At 33.0% G+C, this 18351-nt stretch overlaps 1 protein-coding gene across 1 annotated transcript; it reads left to right on the forward strand.

The window, feature by feature from the left end:
* Positions 1-6501: 6501 nt before the first annotated feature.
* LOC110616997 (PTI1-like tyrosine-protein kinase At3g15890) lies at positions 6502-9895 on the forward strand. The gene is made up of 4 exons (XM_043957276.1): positions 6502-6574; positions 6667-6817; positions 8809-9071; positions 9155-9895. Exons 1-4 carry the CDS (start codon positions 6528-6530, stop codon positions 9849-9851), a joined length of 1158 nt encoding a protein of 385 aa, XP_043813211.1. The 5' UTR covers positions 6502-6527; the 3' UTR covers positions 9852-9895.
* The last annotated feature ends 8456 nt before the right edge of the window (positions 9896-18351 follow it).

Here is an 18351-nt window from a genome sequence, read left to right on the forward strand (position 1 = left end):
CTTTTCTAGTTAAATGGGCCTTTCTTTATTTCGGTGGATAGTTTGATTTTGATGTGTAATATTAGTTGTATATTTGACAATCATGATCGTTGGCTTTTATAGTATTAGTTAATTATAAATATTAATTCTATCTGAAATTCTTGTAATCAGAGTGCACAATCACAAGGTAGTTTTTAGTTTTTATAATTTATAATGACCGAGAAATCTTGCAGCTGAATTCTATCTGAAATTCTTGAACACATATAACAGAGAGTTATAGCTCAGGAAATATTTCATTTGATGCAAATAAATTATGCAAAATAGGGCTGGCAAGATCTGATAAATTAGGTAACGCGGTCCTATCCGAGAAAAAAAAAATTCGGACACTTTAACATCCTGTTCATCATCGAGACTCACTCTCCTCTAAATAGATTGAGTCTCAGTATAAAATTACCGTTAGTAGGCACAATCTAGCATAACTTTGTTACGCCTGTAATTATGGAATCCTCAACCAGTTAACCCAGCAGGATCCCTTATCAAGTAACCGGCCACCTAATCGACAGATTATCAGGAAATTCTATATTTATCTCCATCTTCTTACAGTATAAAAGAGGAACGATTACGGAGGTCTCCATCTTCTTACAATATAAAAGAAGAACGATTACGGAGGCAAATGTATGCAATTCTTACACAACTACATTTGAGTTTTAAGCAATTCCCTACACTCATCCTGTTCTCCAATTTACTGATTTGGGCGTTGGAGTGACTATTGTAGGCACCAACCACATCACTTTCTCTTTCTTACAGGTTTATTCAATCACAACACAACTCTATTTTTCAGTCACATCATTTGGTTCCACTGCCAAGAATCCATTGAACCCTTTATGTTCATTTAGATTAAAGCTGGTCTCTTACTCCTTTTCTCTTGGGAAGAAATCTCTCTCTTCTTTCTCTCGAAATGGTCACCAATTCACGAGCTGCTACCAAGGTTACTACCAATGAAGACGCTATCATTTCTTCCACTCTTGAAAGTAGACAAAATACACCTTTTGGGGTCTGCAAAGTAGATCCCAATAATCCAAGCATTGAGCAAATACTTCAATACGTAAGAAGGATGCAGGTTATTTTCAAGCAATATAAAGCTCGGAAGGTGGTATCACTCATGGCTCCCAAGGGAAAGGAGGAAGTCATTGTAGATGCCTCAATGACTCAAGAAGGGACAATCTAGACGCAGTCCAAAGGGAAAGACGAGTTCGAGAAAAAGGAGACATCAGACGATGCTCCAAAGGACGCTAGAGGGAAGCCGGTACGGACTTCTCAAAGGTACCAGAAAGGACAGTAAGAGGACAAAAGGACGAGCCAAAAGCAATACCAAAAGCTGGGGAAGCAAGGATATGAGAGAGATCACAAAAGTTATCCGGTCTCTCGAGGAAGAGATGACCGAGTTAAGTATAAGAATTATACCTATTGAACAACTCACAAGCACATATTCTAATGTGAATTAGAAAAAATGACAAGAAGATCAAGTGGCCTCCCAAGCTCAATCCTAAGAAAGCCGGAAGGCGAGACAAGACCAGGTACTGCCGTTTTCATAAAGACCACAAATATGTAACGTAGGAATACCGGCAGTTGAAAGACGAGATCGAGAGATTAATAAGAAACGTCACATTTTGAAAGTTCGCTAGGAAGAATAGGAAAGAGAGGAGACCTGAACCCAAGATAATCACCCTTGACAAAGAACTTGTAGGGGTTATTCATGTGTTTTTAATGCAGAAGACTCAGTCCTCAAGAGAACATATGTAACAGATGCCGAGTCTGGTAAATTAGGCAAAAACTGAAAAGGACCATTTAGGGTCTCGAAAGTTATTTGTCCAGGGTCTTATAAGATGGCTGAGTCATTTCCTACTCCTAGAATACTTATAATCTAAGAAAATTTTATTAATAACAGTTTACAATGTATTTTTCATGTGGTGCTATTCAGTGATAAGGAACGATGAGGTCCTCATAGTCTACAAGATGCCTTCTCCAAAAAGATTAAAAAGTATTCCTAAAGGCCATAAGGCAGCTTCAACCAGGCCATCCGGGTATTGGACCCACTAAAATAAAGGCCATAAGGAAATTGTCAGGCTATGTGGGCGTTGGACCCACTAAAATAAAGGCCATAAGGTAATTGCCAAGCCATCTGGGGGTTGGACCCACTAAAACAAAGGCTATAAGGTAATCGCCAAGCCATCTGGGGGTTGGACCCACTAAAATAAAGGCTATAAGGTAATCGCCAAGCCATCCGGGGGTTGGACCTACTAAAATAAAGGCTATAAGATAATCGCCAGACTGTTTGAGCATTGGAGCCACTAAAATAAAGGCTATAAGGCAATCACTAGGCCATCCGGGCATTGAACACACTAAAATAAAGGTCATAAAGCAATCGCCAAGCCATCCAGGCATTGGACCCACTAAAACAAAGGCCATAAGGCAGTATCAGCCAGACCATCTAGGCATCGATCCCATATAATAAGGCATCTCATGCCAGACCACAAGGCAGGTTTCGTCAGGTTGGAAGACCGAGCGTTGGTCCTACTAATCTAAGCATTCATGCTAGGCCAAAAGGCGGGTTTCGTCAGTCTAAAAGATCGGGCATTGGTCCAACTAATCAAGACACTTATGCTAGGCCACAAGATGGATTCCACCAGACTAGAAGATTGGGCGTTGGACTCACTAATCAAGGCATTCATGCAAGACTATAAGGCAGGTTCCGCCAGGCTCAACGACCGGGTGTTAGTCCGCTATAAAAGATTTCTAAGGCATTTGATGTATATAAAAATTTGTAAGGCATTTGATTCCCAAAGGCGGGTATCCACTTGATTTAACGACCGGGTGTTAATTCCATATACAGATTTCTCCAAACCCTTTCATGCCGCAAGGCGGGTATCCGCCAGGCCACATTTTTGGGTTTTATGAAAGGGACGAGTTATTTTATGGCCAACTGTTAAACTAATGATCGGGTGATATGATCGGGTGTTCACTCCTTAGCAATTTGTATCAATTATTCAAGTCTGGATTGGCAATAAATTAAAGAGAGTTATAGGCAAGTACCGATCATGCAAAGCACATAAAGATAAAAAAAAATATTTTTTCATTTAAGCCGCAGTAAAATTACAAAGGAGGAGGGATGATTCGAGGAGTCTCAATCACATCAGCATTCCCTACGTCTATTACATTTTCTACAGGGGCTTGGTCGATTTCATCAATCCTTTCCTCCTCATGCTTGTCCTCGTCCCCCTCCTCCTTGGGAAGGATGTCATCTATCCAAGCAAAGTCTTCAGAAGGAAATCGCTTCACTAACTCCTTATTGACTGAGTCTTGGCCCAGGATGAAAATCTCCCCTCCCCAGGCAACCATCTCTTAAAGCTCGACCTTTAATTTAACAATTTTGTTAGAGGTGGCCCGGTTCTCCTCAACTTGAAATTGCAGCTCTTGGACTTTGTGCTAAAGTATGGCCACTTGATCCTTAGCACTTTTAACATGATTCTCAAGGGTAAGTCGGAAAGCGTTGGCCTCACCTAGATCTACCTAGAGCTTATCCATTGACTTTAGAGTTCATTTCATTGTGCCTTTCACTTTGTCAAACCGAGTCTTCAACCTGAAGCATTCCTCTGCCAGGAGCCTTCTATCTATTTCTTGAGCACAAAACTCCCTCCTCAAGACTTTATTACGCTCTTTGACCATATAGGTACAGAAGGCACTCTCTAGGGTAGAATGTATAATATTGTCAAAAAGCTCATCTATCTCGATCTCGTTTAAGCGATGACGATCCCTTAGCCTCAAAGCATTCTTAGATAATAGGACGGCCAGGCTAGGATCCTCAAGAAAAGAGGGTGTTCAAGTTAGCGCCAACGCCAGGCATTGGATGCTAGGAGGCCATGAGTAATCAACCCCCACGGGCACAAGAATGGCCTTAGTAGAAGTAGGAATTGCAGTAGAAGGCTCAAAAATTAGAACAGATGTAGAGACGCCCATTGCAGAAGACTCAAGTTGACAGTGAGCGGACTCTTCTATTGTAGGTTGGGGAGGAGGAAGAGGAAGCATGGTCACGTCTTTCGATTGGCGAGCATGCTTAGGAAGGGGATTAGTTGCCCCAACAATAGCTTTGCCTTTATAGACAGCACGCGCCGCTTCCGCAAATTTGCTTGATCCGACCATATCTGCATAAATTGAAAAGTAAGTAAGTAAGGCAGTTTGAAATCTAAAAGAAGGCAAAAAGAAAAATACTCTGATCTTTAGCCAAGAAAGAGCTCTCCTCGAGGCTGGGAAGGCTGGGTGGGTGAGGACCTCGAGTTTAGCTAGCATGAAGATGACTCTGCCAAGACAAAATGGTGTTCCTCACCACCTTGGTAATGTCCATTTTCTAAGGAGACCTAGCCATCGTCAAGAGAAAGGCTAAAGTCTCATCCTCATCCCTCCTTGGTTGGACCCCATCCTTTCTCAGTTCTACCCACAGGTTTCAGCTTGTTTGGAGGCATCCAAAACCCCCGAACGTTTGGTGATAGAGGGCAAAAAAACTTGTTCTTCCACTGCTTCAATGAAGAAGGTACCTGGTCGAATATTGTCTAGTGTTTTTGCTCGCTAAAAAACTAGAAGTCTTCATTTCTCCGAGTATCTAGCTGGTAGAGTTGGGAGAAAAGGGTCACACTTGGCATGATGTTATTATTAAAACAAAATAACTAGAAGCCCACCAAGATTCTCCAGTTGTTGAGATGCAGTTGGGTGACTGCAAGTTTACGAAATCGAAGGACCTTAACACTTGTTCATCATCGAAACTCGCCCTCCCCTAGATAGGTCAAGTCTCGGCATAAAGTTACTATTAGCAGGCACAATTCAACATATACCCGTTACGCCTGTAATCATGGGATCCCTAACCAGTTAACCCGACGGAATCTCTTATCAAGCAACCGGCTATATCATCGCAGGATTATTAGAAAATACTATATTTATCTCTATTTTCTTATCGTATAAAAAAGGAATGATCACAGAGACAAATGTACGTAATTCTTACATAACTACATTTAAGTTCTAAGCAATTCCTTACACTCACCCTATTCTCCAATTTATTGACTTGAGCGTTGAAGTGGTTACTGTAGATGCCAACCGCCTCACTTTCTCTTTCTTGTAGATTTATCTAATTACAGTACAACTCTGTTTTCTAGTCACATCAATATTATCAAGGTAAGAGTTTAAAAATAATTTAAAATTGTTATAAGGAAAATTAATTTGTCTCATAATTTTTATTTATCTTTCCTTTTTTTGTTGTCTCAAAATAATTGTCTACTTTTCTTTTTTATAACTATAGTAGCATATAAATAGACTATTATAAGTTTTTTATTTTATTTTCAAGAAACCTCCTAAAATATTTTTTAAGATTTAAGAAATCTTAATATATTTAAAATGGGTATAATTGGAAAATTAATAAAAAAATATATTTTTTAATATGCGAAAAAAATAAAGTGAATATTTAATATATAATTTTTATATTTTAAATTTAATAAAATTATAATTTTAGTCTTTTTATATAAAAATAAATTAATTAATGCTCTACCCTATTTACTTGAAGCCGGAGCCATTAAAGAGAGAAGGCAACAAAATGCAAACATTTTATAGTAATCCACTCATCTTCCTCAATATTTTCTTACTAATAAAATTTTCAAATTGTAAAAAATTAAAGTAAAAAAAATACTTATTTTATTTATTTTTACATTTTAATTCAAATATTTAATTTTAAATTTATTTTCTTAATATTTTTTTATCATATAACTATAGCCTATTTTTAAAATTAACATATAAAATTTAGATTTTTATAAATAAAATTCAATTTATAAAAGTGATTTAAATAATTTTTAGATTTAGGTTTTACTTAATTCAAAATGATTAATTTCATTTATTTAGTATTTTTAAGTTGGCCGATATATATTCTTTTAATTTTTTTTAACCCGTGTGGAATGCTTCACAATTATTCAATTAATCATAATTTGGATCAATATTTATCTAATTGAATTTCATGTATAAAATATATTTCTATCATACAAAAATTAAAAATAAAAAATTATATATAAATTTCGGCTAAATTTGCATACAATTAAAAAAAAATCATAACAATACATTTAAAGTTAAAATATTTGATTTAAAATACAAAAGCACTTAAATATCAAAATCTTTTTCTCAACTAACCTACAACGAAAAGAGAAAAAAAAAAAAAAAGAAGAAGAAGGCTTTCAAGTTCACAAACATATACAGTTTCTACAAGTGTTTGATCAATCATTACTTCAAATTTTCTATGAACAACAATTCCTAGCTATTTATTTATTTATTTTTTAATCAGAAACGTTCAATGCTTAGTTATATCCGTTGAAGCTACTCCATGATAATGAGAAGCCGGCTGAGGTCGGCTGCCGATGGTAAGAAAATGACTCGATTGTCATTTATCACATTTAAAAGAAGAAGGAACTCTCCATCCTTCACTCAAACATCAACTCATCAACTTAGTTTGATCTTCCATGGGATCATTCTTGAGTTGCTGTAGCAAAAAGAAGGTTGAAGATGGGTAATTATCTTCATCGATCTCTGCCTTCACTTATCAACTTTAATGGAAAATAATTAACCTGCTTTAATTCATGTGGGTTTGTGGTAATATAGGGCTAATATGGGTGGCGGAGGCAGCAGTTCGTGGAGGATATTCACGTACAAGGAGTTGCATGCAGCAACTAATGGTTTCAGTGAGGATAACAAGCTTGGAGAAGGGGGATTTGGTAGTGTCTATTGGGGCAAAACCACTGATGGCCTTCAGGTCAGTTGCCTTCTTCCACCTGTAGTTTGAGTGGTATAATAGTACTATGATATGTTTGGATACTTAGGCTTTTTTTGTTTAACGGAAAAGAAAATATTCTTTCGCATTTTTAACGTTCGGATTAATTAAAAAAAAAGTCAATAAAAATATTTTTTTATTAAAAATAAAATAAAATTATTTTCTATATTTTTATAGTTTTATTAAAATCTATATATATAAATTTATAAATAAACTATACATTTTAAGAATCTTTATGTGAATTTTGAATTTTAGCCAATTTTTGTTGAAACAATTTTTAATTGAAATGTTTAATTATAATTTTAGTCGGAGGATAAAAAAAGTAATAAAATATAATAATGTGTCTGCTTAGTCAATAAAGAAATTAAATAATAAAAAATAATTTTTATATAAAATATTTTTAAAATATAAATTATTTTTCAAAAATAAGCAGAGCTTTTAACCTCTATTTTTTTTAAAAAAAATACCTTGCATTCAAATATTTTTGTGAAAAATATTTTTTTAAATATTTAATTTAAAAATAAAATATATTAATAAATTTATATATAAAGTCTTAATAAAATTCTCAAAATTTAAAATGCAAAAATGATTTTGTATTTTGAAAATTAGAGTATTTTTTTTAAATGACTTCATTTTTCCTTTGATTAAAAAAAATTTTGATTGACTAATTTTTCAAAGTATCTCAAATATTAACAAATGTAAAAAATAATTTCTTAAAAAAATACTTTTCATGAAATGCCTTAGATTTGAAATTGAGAATTTTAATTTAACTTTAGTATAAATTTTTAATAAAATATGAATTTCAAATTGCACCATTTTAATTATTAGGGACTTTTTGGAGTGAATTTGAAAAACTATTTTCCATGTTAATAAACTTTAATATATATATATATATATATATATATTAAACAAAATATATATTTCATCAAATTCATAAATCATATTTCAAATTTTCATATCCAAACACAAAGAAAATTAGATTATAAAGCACTAATAGGTATATTTTTACATTATAATGGTTTTAATTTTGATTTATCAATAACGTTAAAATAATTTAGCCAAATTTTAAAATTAATATTTGAAATTCAATTACATGCCATGAGTATGTAGATATTCCCATGACATCAAATGTGTATAAAAATAAATTTTATATCTTATTTAAATATGATAATAAATTTAAAATCAAAACTTTCAAGTAAACATTGAATTTTTATTGTTGGGGCAAACAATATTCGATTTAAATTAAAAAAATTGAAAAAATTGATCGAATTGAATTAATTTGAAATTTTAGTTTTTTTTTTTTCGTTTCGAATGGATTCAGTTTTTAATTTCAAAAATTTTCAGTTATTTTAATTCAGTTCGGTTATAGTCAGAAAAAAAATCAAAAAAATCAAACCGAACCGATTAGCAATAATAATATATTATTTTTAATAATATAGAGAGATTATATTACATTAAGGTTAAAATATTCTAATTAAATTTTAAAATACTATTAAGTGTAAAAAATAAAAAATTTATGAAAAATTCAAATCGATTAAACTAAACTGAATCGAACCGAATCAAATCGATTTGATTTGATTTGATTTCTGATTAAAATCAGTTTGTATTGATTTTTATAAATACTAAAATTTCAGTTTTCGATTTATTCAATTCGGTTCAAAACTGAACCGAATTCTCACCCCTATTTATTGTCATTCAATTGGTCAATGACGTGCGTTCAACCAAATCGATCGAATGCTCACCCCTATTTATTGTCGTTCAATTGGCCAATTATGTGCGCTCAAACTGGACCGAGCAAATGCTCACTCCTATTCATTGTCGTCCAATTGGCCAAAATGATGTGCATAGCGCTTTGAGACTTCTAGTATGAGAATAATCAAGTGTTTTTTTTTTCTTTTTAAGGAATAATCAAGGAATAAGCTAAATGATTAATTTCATTGTATTCATTAAGAAAATTCCATTGGATTTTGTAGATTGCTGTGAAGAAGTTGAAAGCAATGAACTCAAAAGCAGAAATGGAGTTTGCAGTGGAAGTAGAAGTGCTAGGAAGGGTTCGGCACAAGAATTTGTTGGGGCTTAGAGGATATTGTGTTGGCACAGATCAACGGCTTATAGTGTATGATTACATGCCTAACCTCAGCTTGCTGTCTCATCTCCACGGTCAATTTGCTGGAGAAGTCCAATTAGATTGGAAGAGAAGGATGAAGATTGCAATCGGTTCTGCTGAAGGCCTCCTGTAAGCTTATTTAGCCTATTTTCATTGAGAAAAGAGAAAAAAATGGCTTCTAGGATCTAATCATCTTCTAATCTCATTATTAGGTACTTGCACCATGAGGTTACACCACATATAATTCACAGGGATATAAAGGCTAGCAACGTCCTCTTAGACTCAGACTTCGAGCCTTTAGTTGCAGATTTTGGATTTGCAAAGCTAATCCCAGAAGGTGTTAGCCATATGACCACAAGAGTTAAGGGCACATTAGGGTACCTAGCACCTGAATATGCCATGTGGGGAAAGGTCTCAGAGAGTTGTGATGTATATAGTTTTGGAATTCTCTTGCTTGAAATCCTCACTGGTAAGAAACCAATAGAGAAGCTCCCAGCTGGTGTGAAGAGAACTATCACTGAATGGGCTGAGCCAATGATAATACAAAGAAGGTTTAAGGACCTTGTTGATCCAAAACTCCGAGGAAATTTCGATGAAAACCAGCTTAAACATGCCATTAATGTTGCTGCTCTGTGTGTCCAGAATGAGCCTGATAGGCGACCAAATATGAAGGAAGTTGTTAATATGCTCAAAGGATATGATCCCAGAGGTAAGATCATGCCACTTAGAATTGAAAGTGCTAAATATAAGGAAGAATTGCTTACTCTTGATCAAACTAGTGATGATGATGATGGTAGTGGCAGTCCAGAGGACAGTGAGTATGGTGTTTTTGGTGCTATGGAAGTGCAGAAAATTCAAGACCCTTATAAACGTTTTGGATATAATACGGCAGTGACCAAATATGTGTAATAAATCAATTTTGTTAATACATTAATAGACATTGTATTTGTCCATCTGGCAATCGTTAAATGGCTTTGGCCATAAAAAATTTATTGGTTATATACATTTTTACTTTTATTTCAATGGCATTTGGGATTATATTTGTGATATCTTGTTAACTTGTCTATTTATCTTGATAATGCAATTGACAGAGACATTATAGGAAACAAAAAAGAATGCCTATTTTCAGACAGAAGCTCTATATATTAAAAAAAAAGAGTGAGTGCGATCAGTAAAGCTTCTTAAACATGGCGGCTCTACAGCATTCGGAGTCTCTTTGCAACGCATCCAAACATGTCGAGTAACGATGCAACAATAGGGCGTGGTTTACAGCTATGTCCCCTCACCCTAGCCTTCTCCTCAACCCTTGCTCTCCTTCTCATCAACTTGCTGACCACCGTGCCAATCCTGTCTATCCAGCCGAATCTCAACCTACTTGTCGCCATCCCCACCCCTCCCTGTCAAACCAATGTACCCGTCACCAATCCACCCGCCTTGAAAAAATGATTGATCCATCCTTGCACTCATCACCTACTGTGTACCCGGAAAACTTTTCGCCTTCTTGTAATACACGGTTTTTGTGGAGGGTAGCTTCCACGTTTGTAAAGGATGTGGATGTTTTTGTTCTAAAAAAGTTGTCAAAGCTTGGCAGAAGATATGCTTTCATTGGTGTGCAGAACCGATCGGTCATGTTGAATCTCATCAAAATACTGAATTTCCTTTAGATAGGATCATATAAACTGAAAGCCGTGGAATCTTTTCTTTCTCAAAGAAATTTGAGGAACAACAAGTGTGGAGGTCTTTTCAATAAGAAAAGTAAGTTTTTCAATAACAACCCCAGAGGCAAAAGTGGTTCTTTTGCAAATCCTGCTTCTTCTATAAAAAAACATGGAGAAAGAAGACATGAGGGCTTTCGATTTGTGTCATGGGGTGCCTATTAAAAACTCCATATATATGTCTTATGGTACGTATCATCTTCCTGATGATAATAAACAACTAATGAAGAGTAGATGCTTAGGTCTGCCATTGCCACTTCTATTTGCTTAAACTCGGTACCTCTTCTGCATAATCACTTTGCTGTGGAAGGTGTTCTCTCCAGAAAGACAATACCTCTTGGTGGTTCCTCTCTAAATTTTGAGAGCAAGGAAATCATGGATGGATTCCTAAGTGCTGATGAATGGTTAAAAAAATGGTTCTCTGATATTAAGCCATGTAAATCCTTTTTTTGCTCAAGATAAAAGATTGACATGGTTCAGGCTGGTTGGAGTGCCTCTTTATGCATGGTCCTCTCATTTTTTTTCAAATGGTCAGTGATAAAATGGGTGAATTTGCTATTGTCGACTCCTCTACCATCTCAAAAAATAATATGGAAGCCGCAAGAGTTCTGATTATTGTGGACAATTTAGATTGCTTTAATAAAATCTTTGCTGTTGAAATTGGTAATTACAGGTATCATATTTCTGTCCAGGAGGAATTTGATAATCCATTTTCTTTTATCAACACTGGCCTTGTCCTAGGAAAAGCTGCCTCAAATGTTCCATCCTCTGAGGATAATAGACAAGGTTCTTGTGCTCTCTCTAGTAATGCAGATGGTTCATACATCCCATCCCAAGAAAGCAACATAACGTTGGGCTCCGCGGAAGATCTTCTACATTTTAAAAAATTTTCGTTTGTGTATGGTAAGGATTTAGTTGGCGATTCTTCTTCCTCGAGTTTGCTAATGAAGAATAACTTGGTAGCTGCAGCGCATGATGAATCTTTAGAAGTTGGATCTGATTTAATCTCTCCTAGGAATAATGTTGAACAGTTGGATCTCAATAAGGTTGTAAGTGCTCTTATAACTCTGAAAACGACGAGGTTTCGTCGGGTAAGTCTGCTTCTAGTTTTGATTCCAGCCCTTTGGATAGCAACCTTCCCCTTTCCGCTTATAAGGCTGTGAGAGTCTTAAATAATCGATTTTCTTCAAGGCCCATTGTCGATTTGTATGGCCTTTATCTTAAACTGGGCTTTGGAGGAAAAAGAAAATGCCCTAAGGCCCAAAAGGCTAAAAAGCCTTTCCCTGCTACAAATAGTGATATTGAGAGGAGAAACAAATTGCTTGTCTTAAAAGGTGGCGTCATTTCTTCACCCTCTTTATCCCCCCATTGTGATGCTAAGTGCACTATCAGGCTTGGGAAATCTTTGGGTATTGTTTTTTAGGAAAATGAAGGACTGCTGGTGGAGGATTTAGCCCAAAAAATCTCAGAAGATATGGTTCGCTCTATCAATTGAGATGGGTTTCTTGTTGCTGTTTTTGAACAAAGCTTTCTCACTTTTGCTAGAATCTTCTTGTCAAATCTATTAGGCCTTTGATCTTTTGTGTTTTCTTCTTCTCTCTTGGCTTGGTTTGCTCTTGTTTGATGTGTTGTCTCTTTTTGGGTTCTTCTTTTATGCGATTTCAGCTGGTGTTCTTTGGTTGTGAGCTATGCTGGTGATTCTTTACTGGAATGCTAGAGGTTTAGGTGGTTCAAATAAGAAATCTCATTTAAAGAATTTAACTCATAAGCATAAACCTGACTTTGTATGCATTCTTGAGTCCAAATGTGGTATATCCTCTGTTTCTTTTCAACTTGTCAGAAACTATTGGGGTATGGCTGATTTGGATTGAAATGGTGTTGATGCTGCTGGTGCTTCAAGGGGAATTCTGTATTTGGAATAAAAATGTGGTGAAAGTCATATGTAAGGCAAAGTTTCAATACTGGATTCTGCTGTATTGTTGTTTCTCCTCTCTAAATTTCAATACCTTTATTGCTATGGTTTATGCTCCTTGTGCCGAAGCTAATAAAAAATGCCTTTGGAAAAGCATTGCCTATGAACTTGTTCATCTTGTTGATCCTATTCTGCTGATAGGTGACTTTAATCAAGTCCTTCGCCCCTCAGAAAGGTCTTCAGGTCATCTGTCATCTACAAGGGTAAGAAATTTTAAATTGTTGATTGACTCCTTAAGCCTTTTGGGTCTGATTTTGAATGGGCGAAAGTACACCTGGAGAAATTCTTCTTTCTATAGTCGTATTGATGGAGCTTTAGTGTCTAATCACTAGGTACAAAGCTTTCCAAGATTATCACTAGTTGGTTTACCTAGAGGTGCATCAGATCATAATCCTATCCTTCTCTCTTTTGAGAGTGTTATTGATTGGGGTCCTAAACCATTCCATTTTCTTGATGCTTGGTGGTCATGGCTAGGCTTTCCCGCTATTCTCGAATCTCTTTGGAATGAGCTTTGCTCTAACAATGCAAGTGTATCTCTTCTGGTGAAACTCAAATTCCTTAGACATAAATTAAAAGTATGGAATCATGATGTGTTTGGGCATGTGGAGTCCTTGAAAAAGGTCTACTCCAATATTGATATGTTGGAAACTCTTGCTGAATCTAGGCCATTATCTGATTCTGAGTCACACCTTCCGATAATGTTGTGTGCTGATAAAGTCATCTGGTCCTCTAGATGTAAGAGCATTTTGTCAAAAGCTCACATAAGCTAGGTGATAGAAATACCAAATTTTTTCATCTACATTTTTCCAATAGGTAGAGGAAAAACTCCATTCTTAGTATTTCAGATGGTAACGCTAATTTTTCTAATTCCTCAAGTATTAAAAGGATCGTCCTGGATCATTTTAAAGGCCGCTTCTATCAGGCAAGGTCTTTCTCTGCAAGCTCTCCAAATATGCCTCTTTGGTCCCTACTACCTGCTTTGCCCAGCAACCTTGAAATTCCCTTCTCTTTAGAGGAAATTAAAGTTGCTATCTGCAAGTGTGACTCTTCCAAAGCACCCGGGCCTAATGGTGTAAATTTTTTATTCTACAAACGTGCTTGGTGTTTGATAAAGTACGACCTTTTTAATTTGTTAAATATTTTTTTCTAGAATGCTTCACTTTCCAGTTCAGTTCATACTTCTTTTATTGCCCTGGTTCCAGAGGTTATGGGAGCTTCAAAGGCTCAAGATTATAGACCCATTAGTCTCATTAATGTTATCTATAAAATTATATCCAAAGTGTTGGCTTGAAAGCACAAATGTGTTCTTTACTTTATCATTAGCAAGAATCAGAGTGCATTTTTTTTAGGAAGACAAATTCTAGATTCCTTTCTTATTGCCTCTAAAGTGATTGACTTTCATAAAAAGCAGGGAATGAGCTAATTTTTGTTCAAAATCGACTTTGAAAAGGCTTTTGATTCAATTTCTTGGAGTCATCTGCATCACACTTTATCTTGTATGGGTTTTGGGGATAAATGGAGATCATGGAGCTCTTCCTGTGTTTCGAAAGCACATGTTAACATCCTGATAAATGGAAGTCCGACTGAAGAAACTGCTCTGAAAAATGGATTGCGGCAGGGTGATCCACTCTCGCCTTTTCTCTTTATTATCACTGCTGAACCTTTAAGCTTTCTCATTAACCAGGTAATTTATCAAAATTAGCTTAAAGGTGTTACCTTGGGAAGAGCTAGTAGGTAATTGATCAAAATCAGCTTAAAGGTGTTACCTTGGGAAGAGGTAGTAATGAAGTTGCTATCTCACACTTATGCTTTGCTGACAACACTCTCTTTTTTATACCCCTCAGGTAGATAATGTTGTTATAATTACAAGAATTCTTCACTGTTTTCAATACATGTCTGGTTTAAGTGTGAATTTCCACAAAAGCATGCTTTTTGGCATCAATGTCGATCAGGATCTAGTAAAACAGGCTTCAAGACTCTGTTATTGCAAATTGGGCTCCCTTCCTACTCGTTACTTAGGCTTTCCTCTTGGAGTTAAATGTAGAAGAAGTAGTATCTGGGAACCAATGTTGCAAAATATTGAAAAAAAGATTGTCTTTTTAGAAAGGGAAAGTCCTTTGAATGTTAGGAAGATTAACCTTAATAAAATCTTGCATTAGTAGCCTTCCACTATAATTTTTGTCAATTTTCAAGATTCTTAAAATAGTGGCAAACAAAATTGAAGCCCTTATGAGAGATTTCTTTTGGTATGGGGGAGGTTTAAAGAAGAAAATGCACCTTGTTAAATGGGAGTCTTTAGTCCAACCAAGGAAAAATGGTGGCTTAGGTATAAAGGATATCTCCCTTTATAATTAAGCTCTTCTTTTAAGTGGATTTGGAGATTTCATTTGTAGCAAGATTCTTTTTGAGCTCATGTTCTAAAAGCAAAATACTCCTTTCAAGAAGATGTGATTTCATTAGCAATGGTAAACAATCTATCATCATTATGGGCTGATATTAAAAGATCTTCGAGTTCAAATAGCTTTTTATCTTGAATAATATTTCTTCGGCTGCTGGTAATGGAAGGAGTACTTCTTTTTGGCAAGATAAGTAGATTAGTGATATTTCTTTGAAGTTTCATTTCAATAGTCTTTTTAACTTATATACTAATCAAGATAGTTTGATATATGATTTTGGTTATTGCGAAGATGGTAAATGGATATGGGAATTTTTTTGGTGGAAGAATATGTGATTGGGAATTGCAGCTATTTGCCCAACTCCTTACTGTTATTAGTAGTGTGAATCTTATGGAAGTGTGATAGACTGATATGAAAACTTGAAAATAATGGCATCTTCTCAATTAAATCTCTCTACAAATGCTTGCTATCTTCCCCTTGTGATTTGAATTTGGGCATGCCTTTTTTGTGGTTGGTATTGCACTGCTGAAAAAGTGGAAAATTTGATATGGCTAATCAATCATGATAGGTTGTGTTGTAAGGATTGGCTATGTCATCTTGGAATAATTCCTCCTGATCAAAATCTTTGTTCTAGGTGTGTTATAGTTGTTGAATCTATTCGTTCTTTGTACTTTCTCTTAGAAAGTGTGGTCCTGGTTTTTGAAGTGGTGGGATATCCTTTTTTGTTTACCTCCTTCTATCCCTTTGCTTTTGTTGGAATAGAAATTTATGGTATTTGAAAACTTTCAAAAAAGGTTTTAGATAGCTATAGATTACGCTATAGATTATGCTATTTTATGGTTGTTATAGTTGGTTAGAAATGAAAAATTGTTTGATAATAAGGATTTGTCTGTTAAGAGCATTTGTTGCTTGATTTTGCACCGAGTTTCTTTGTGGCTTAAAGTAGTTGATTCTTTATTTCTATACACTGGTTTGAATTTGTTGATTTCGTTTGAGGCAATAAAAATTTGGTCGACTCATCCTTCTGTGCCTCGACCTTCCATTCAGTAGGAACCAGCTCTTGGTTGGATCAAATGGAATACAAAGCAATGAGGGAAGGTGGCAATGGTGAATAGAAGGAGGTTTCTTGAATTTTTTTTTTTTTTTTTTTTCTTGGGAAATTGAAAGGAAAATTTTCAGACGTAGAATAAGGGCTGTGTCCGGCTACCCTAGCTATTTTTCAGTGTGTTTTTAAATGATTAATTAGGATTGGAGAAGAGATAAATTTATAAAGGTGGTGCAAATTCTAGTTCACAAGGAGTCGTCAGTTCTCCTTTCAAACTCAATATGGCCGCCCATGCATTAATCTTTGAGTTGATTGGACTGATTTTTTTTATTTTATTAATCTTTTAATTATTTTCCCAAAGCGTCCCTTTTAGGAATTAAAAATTATAAAATTATTTAACTAAATGGATCATTGAAAGTGTTCCATTCGACCACTCCTTATCTTTTTAAACACGTTCACAAAATTTTTTAATTTAATCCTTACGATAGCATAATTAATAAATTTATTGGAGAAATTTTTAATTTTGGATGAAAATATTGAGTTTAATTTTAAAAATAAAAATTTTAAATTTTAAAAATAAAATGATAAATCTATTAATTATGAGATAAAAAAATAAATTTTTTTATTTTTGATTTTACATTAAATGATTTATTATATAATTAAAGGACAAACTTTGAGATTTGTTGAATTTTAGATGGAAACAGAGAGATTCTTGTTGATAAGTCAATTTGGGCGTTAATTATGGGCATGTGGGGGAATAGTAAACAAAATCCTTCTTTTGCAGTGATTACGTTAATAAATAATAACCTTTAATTACTTCTGCTATACTCTTACCATTTTGACGTATCCATTTGAAAACAACTTTCAAATCAAATTTGAGCTCCTTTTTAAATATATTAGTTTTATTTTATACTCGTTATATTAATTTAAAAAATATTATAAAATATATTTTAATATTTATATTTTTATTAAAAAAATTGTTATTTAATTTTTATATATTATTATCACATTCATGTATTTTTTTAAAAATTTATTAAAATATTTTTATTTTATTAAAATATTTTTATTTTTTTTCTCTATCAATAAAATATATTTTCTTTAAACTAATATAACAAAAAACTAAATTATTATATATTTTCTTTTTGTTTTTTTTTTCGATTTTTCATCTATTTTTTTTATTTTTTTTATTTTTCTTCTTCTTTTCTAATTTTTCTTTTTCTTTTCTCTTTTTATTCTTTAAGCAAGTGGAATAGACGCTTATTCTTTTTTTGTTTTTCTTCTTCTTTTTAGGAACAACGGAAGAAATTATTTTATTAATAGAAAAAATAATAAAAATATTTTAATAAATTTAAGAAAAAATAAAGACGTTTTAATAAATTTAAAAAAATATAAAAATATTTTAATAAATTTTTAAAAATGTAAATATTGATTTGTTAATAATGGTAATATCTAAGAACTAAATAAAAAATTTTATTTGAGGGTAAAATTAAATTTTAAAAATTCTTTCTCATTTTTCTTTTATTTTTAATGAAAAAGAGAATTGAAAAACTATTTCGTTGTTTTAATAAGTTTCTGAAAATACAGAGACTGAATTGTTAATAATAACAATATTAGAGATTAAATAGTAAATTTTTTTAAAAAAATTATAATATATATTTTATAATTTAATTATATAATAAAATATTAAAATTATAATATATATATATATATGAAAAGTTTAAATATATACTTCGATACACTTACTATTAGATTAACTCTGTGAATGCTATTATTTATTTATTTATATATATATATATATAAATTAATTTATTAAAATAAAATTTAAAAAATATAAATTAAATAAAGAAAATATTTTAAATGTAATATATATTTTATAATTTAATTCTATAATAATATATTAAAATTACAATATTATATATAAAAAATCTCTAATATTACTTTTATATACATAAATTAATTTATAATAATAAAATATAAAAAATATAAACTAAAATAAAAAAATAATTATATTTTCACCCAACCACTAAAACAAATATCATATTAATTATATATATATTTATAATATTTTTTTTTATATTGTGTGTGGATATATATATAACGATGATTATTTTTTCAAATTTAATTTTTTTTAAAAAGTTATGCTTTTACTCATTTTGAAGAATTATCTTATTTTCTTTTAGCGGTATTTATACATAAAAATAATATAAATATAAATATTTATATATATATAAGATAGAATTATCTAATCTTAATTAAGAAGAATTGATTTAATTTAATTTAT

The sequence above is a fragment of the Manihot esculenta genome, chromosome 6 (genome assembly GCF_001659605.2).
Source record: "Manihot esculenta cultivar AM560-2 chromosome 6, M.esculenta_v8, whole genome shotgun sequence".
NCBI lineage: Eukaryota > Viridiplantae > Streptophyta > Magnoliopsida > Malpighiales > Euphorbiaceae > Manihot > Manihot esculenta.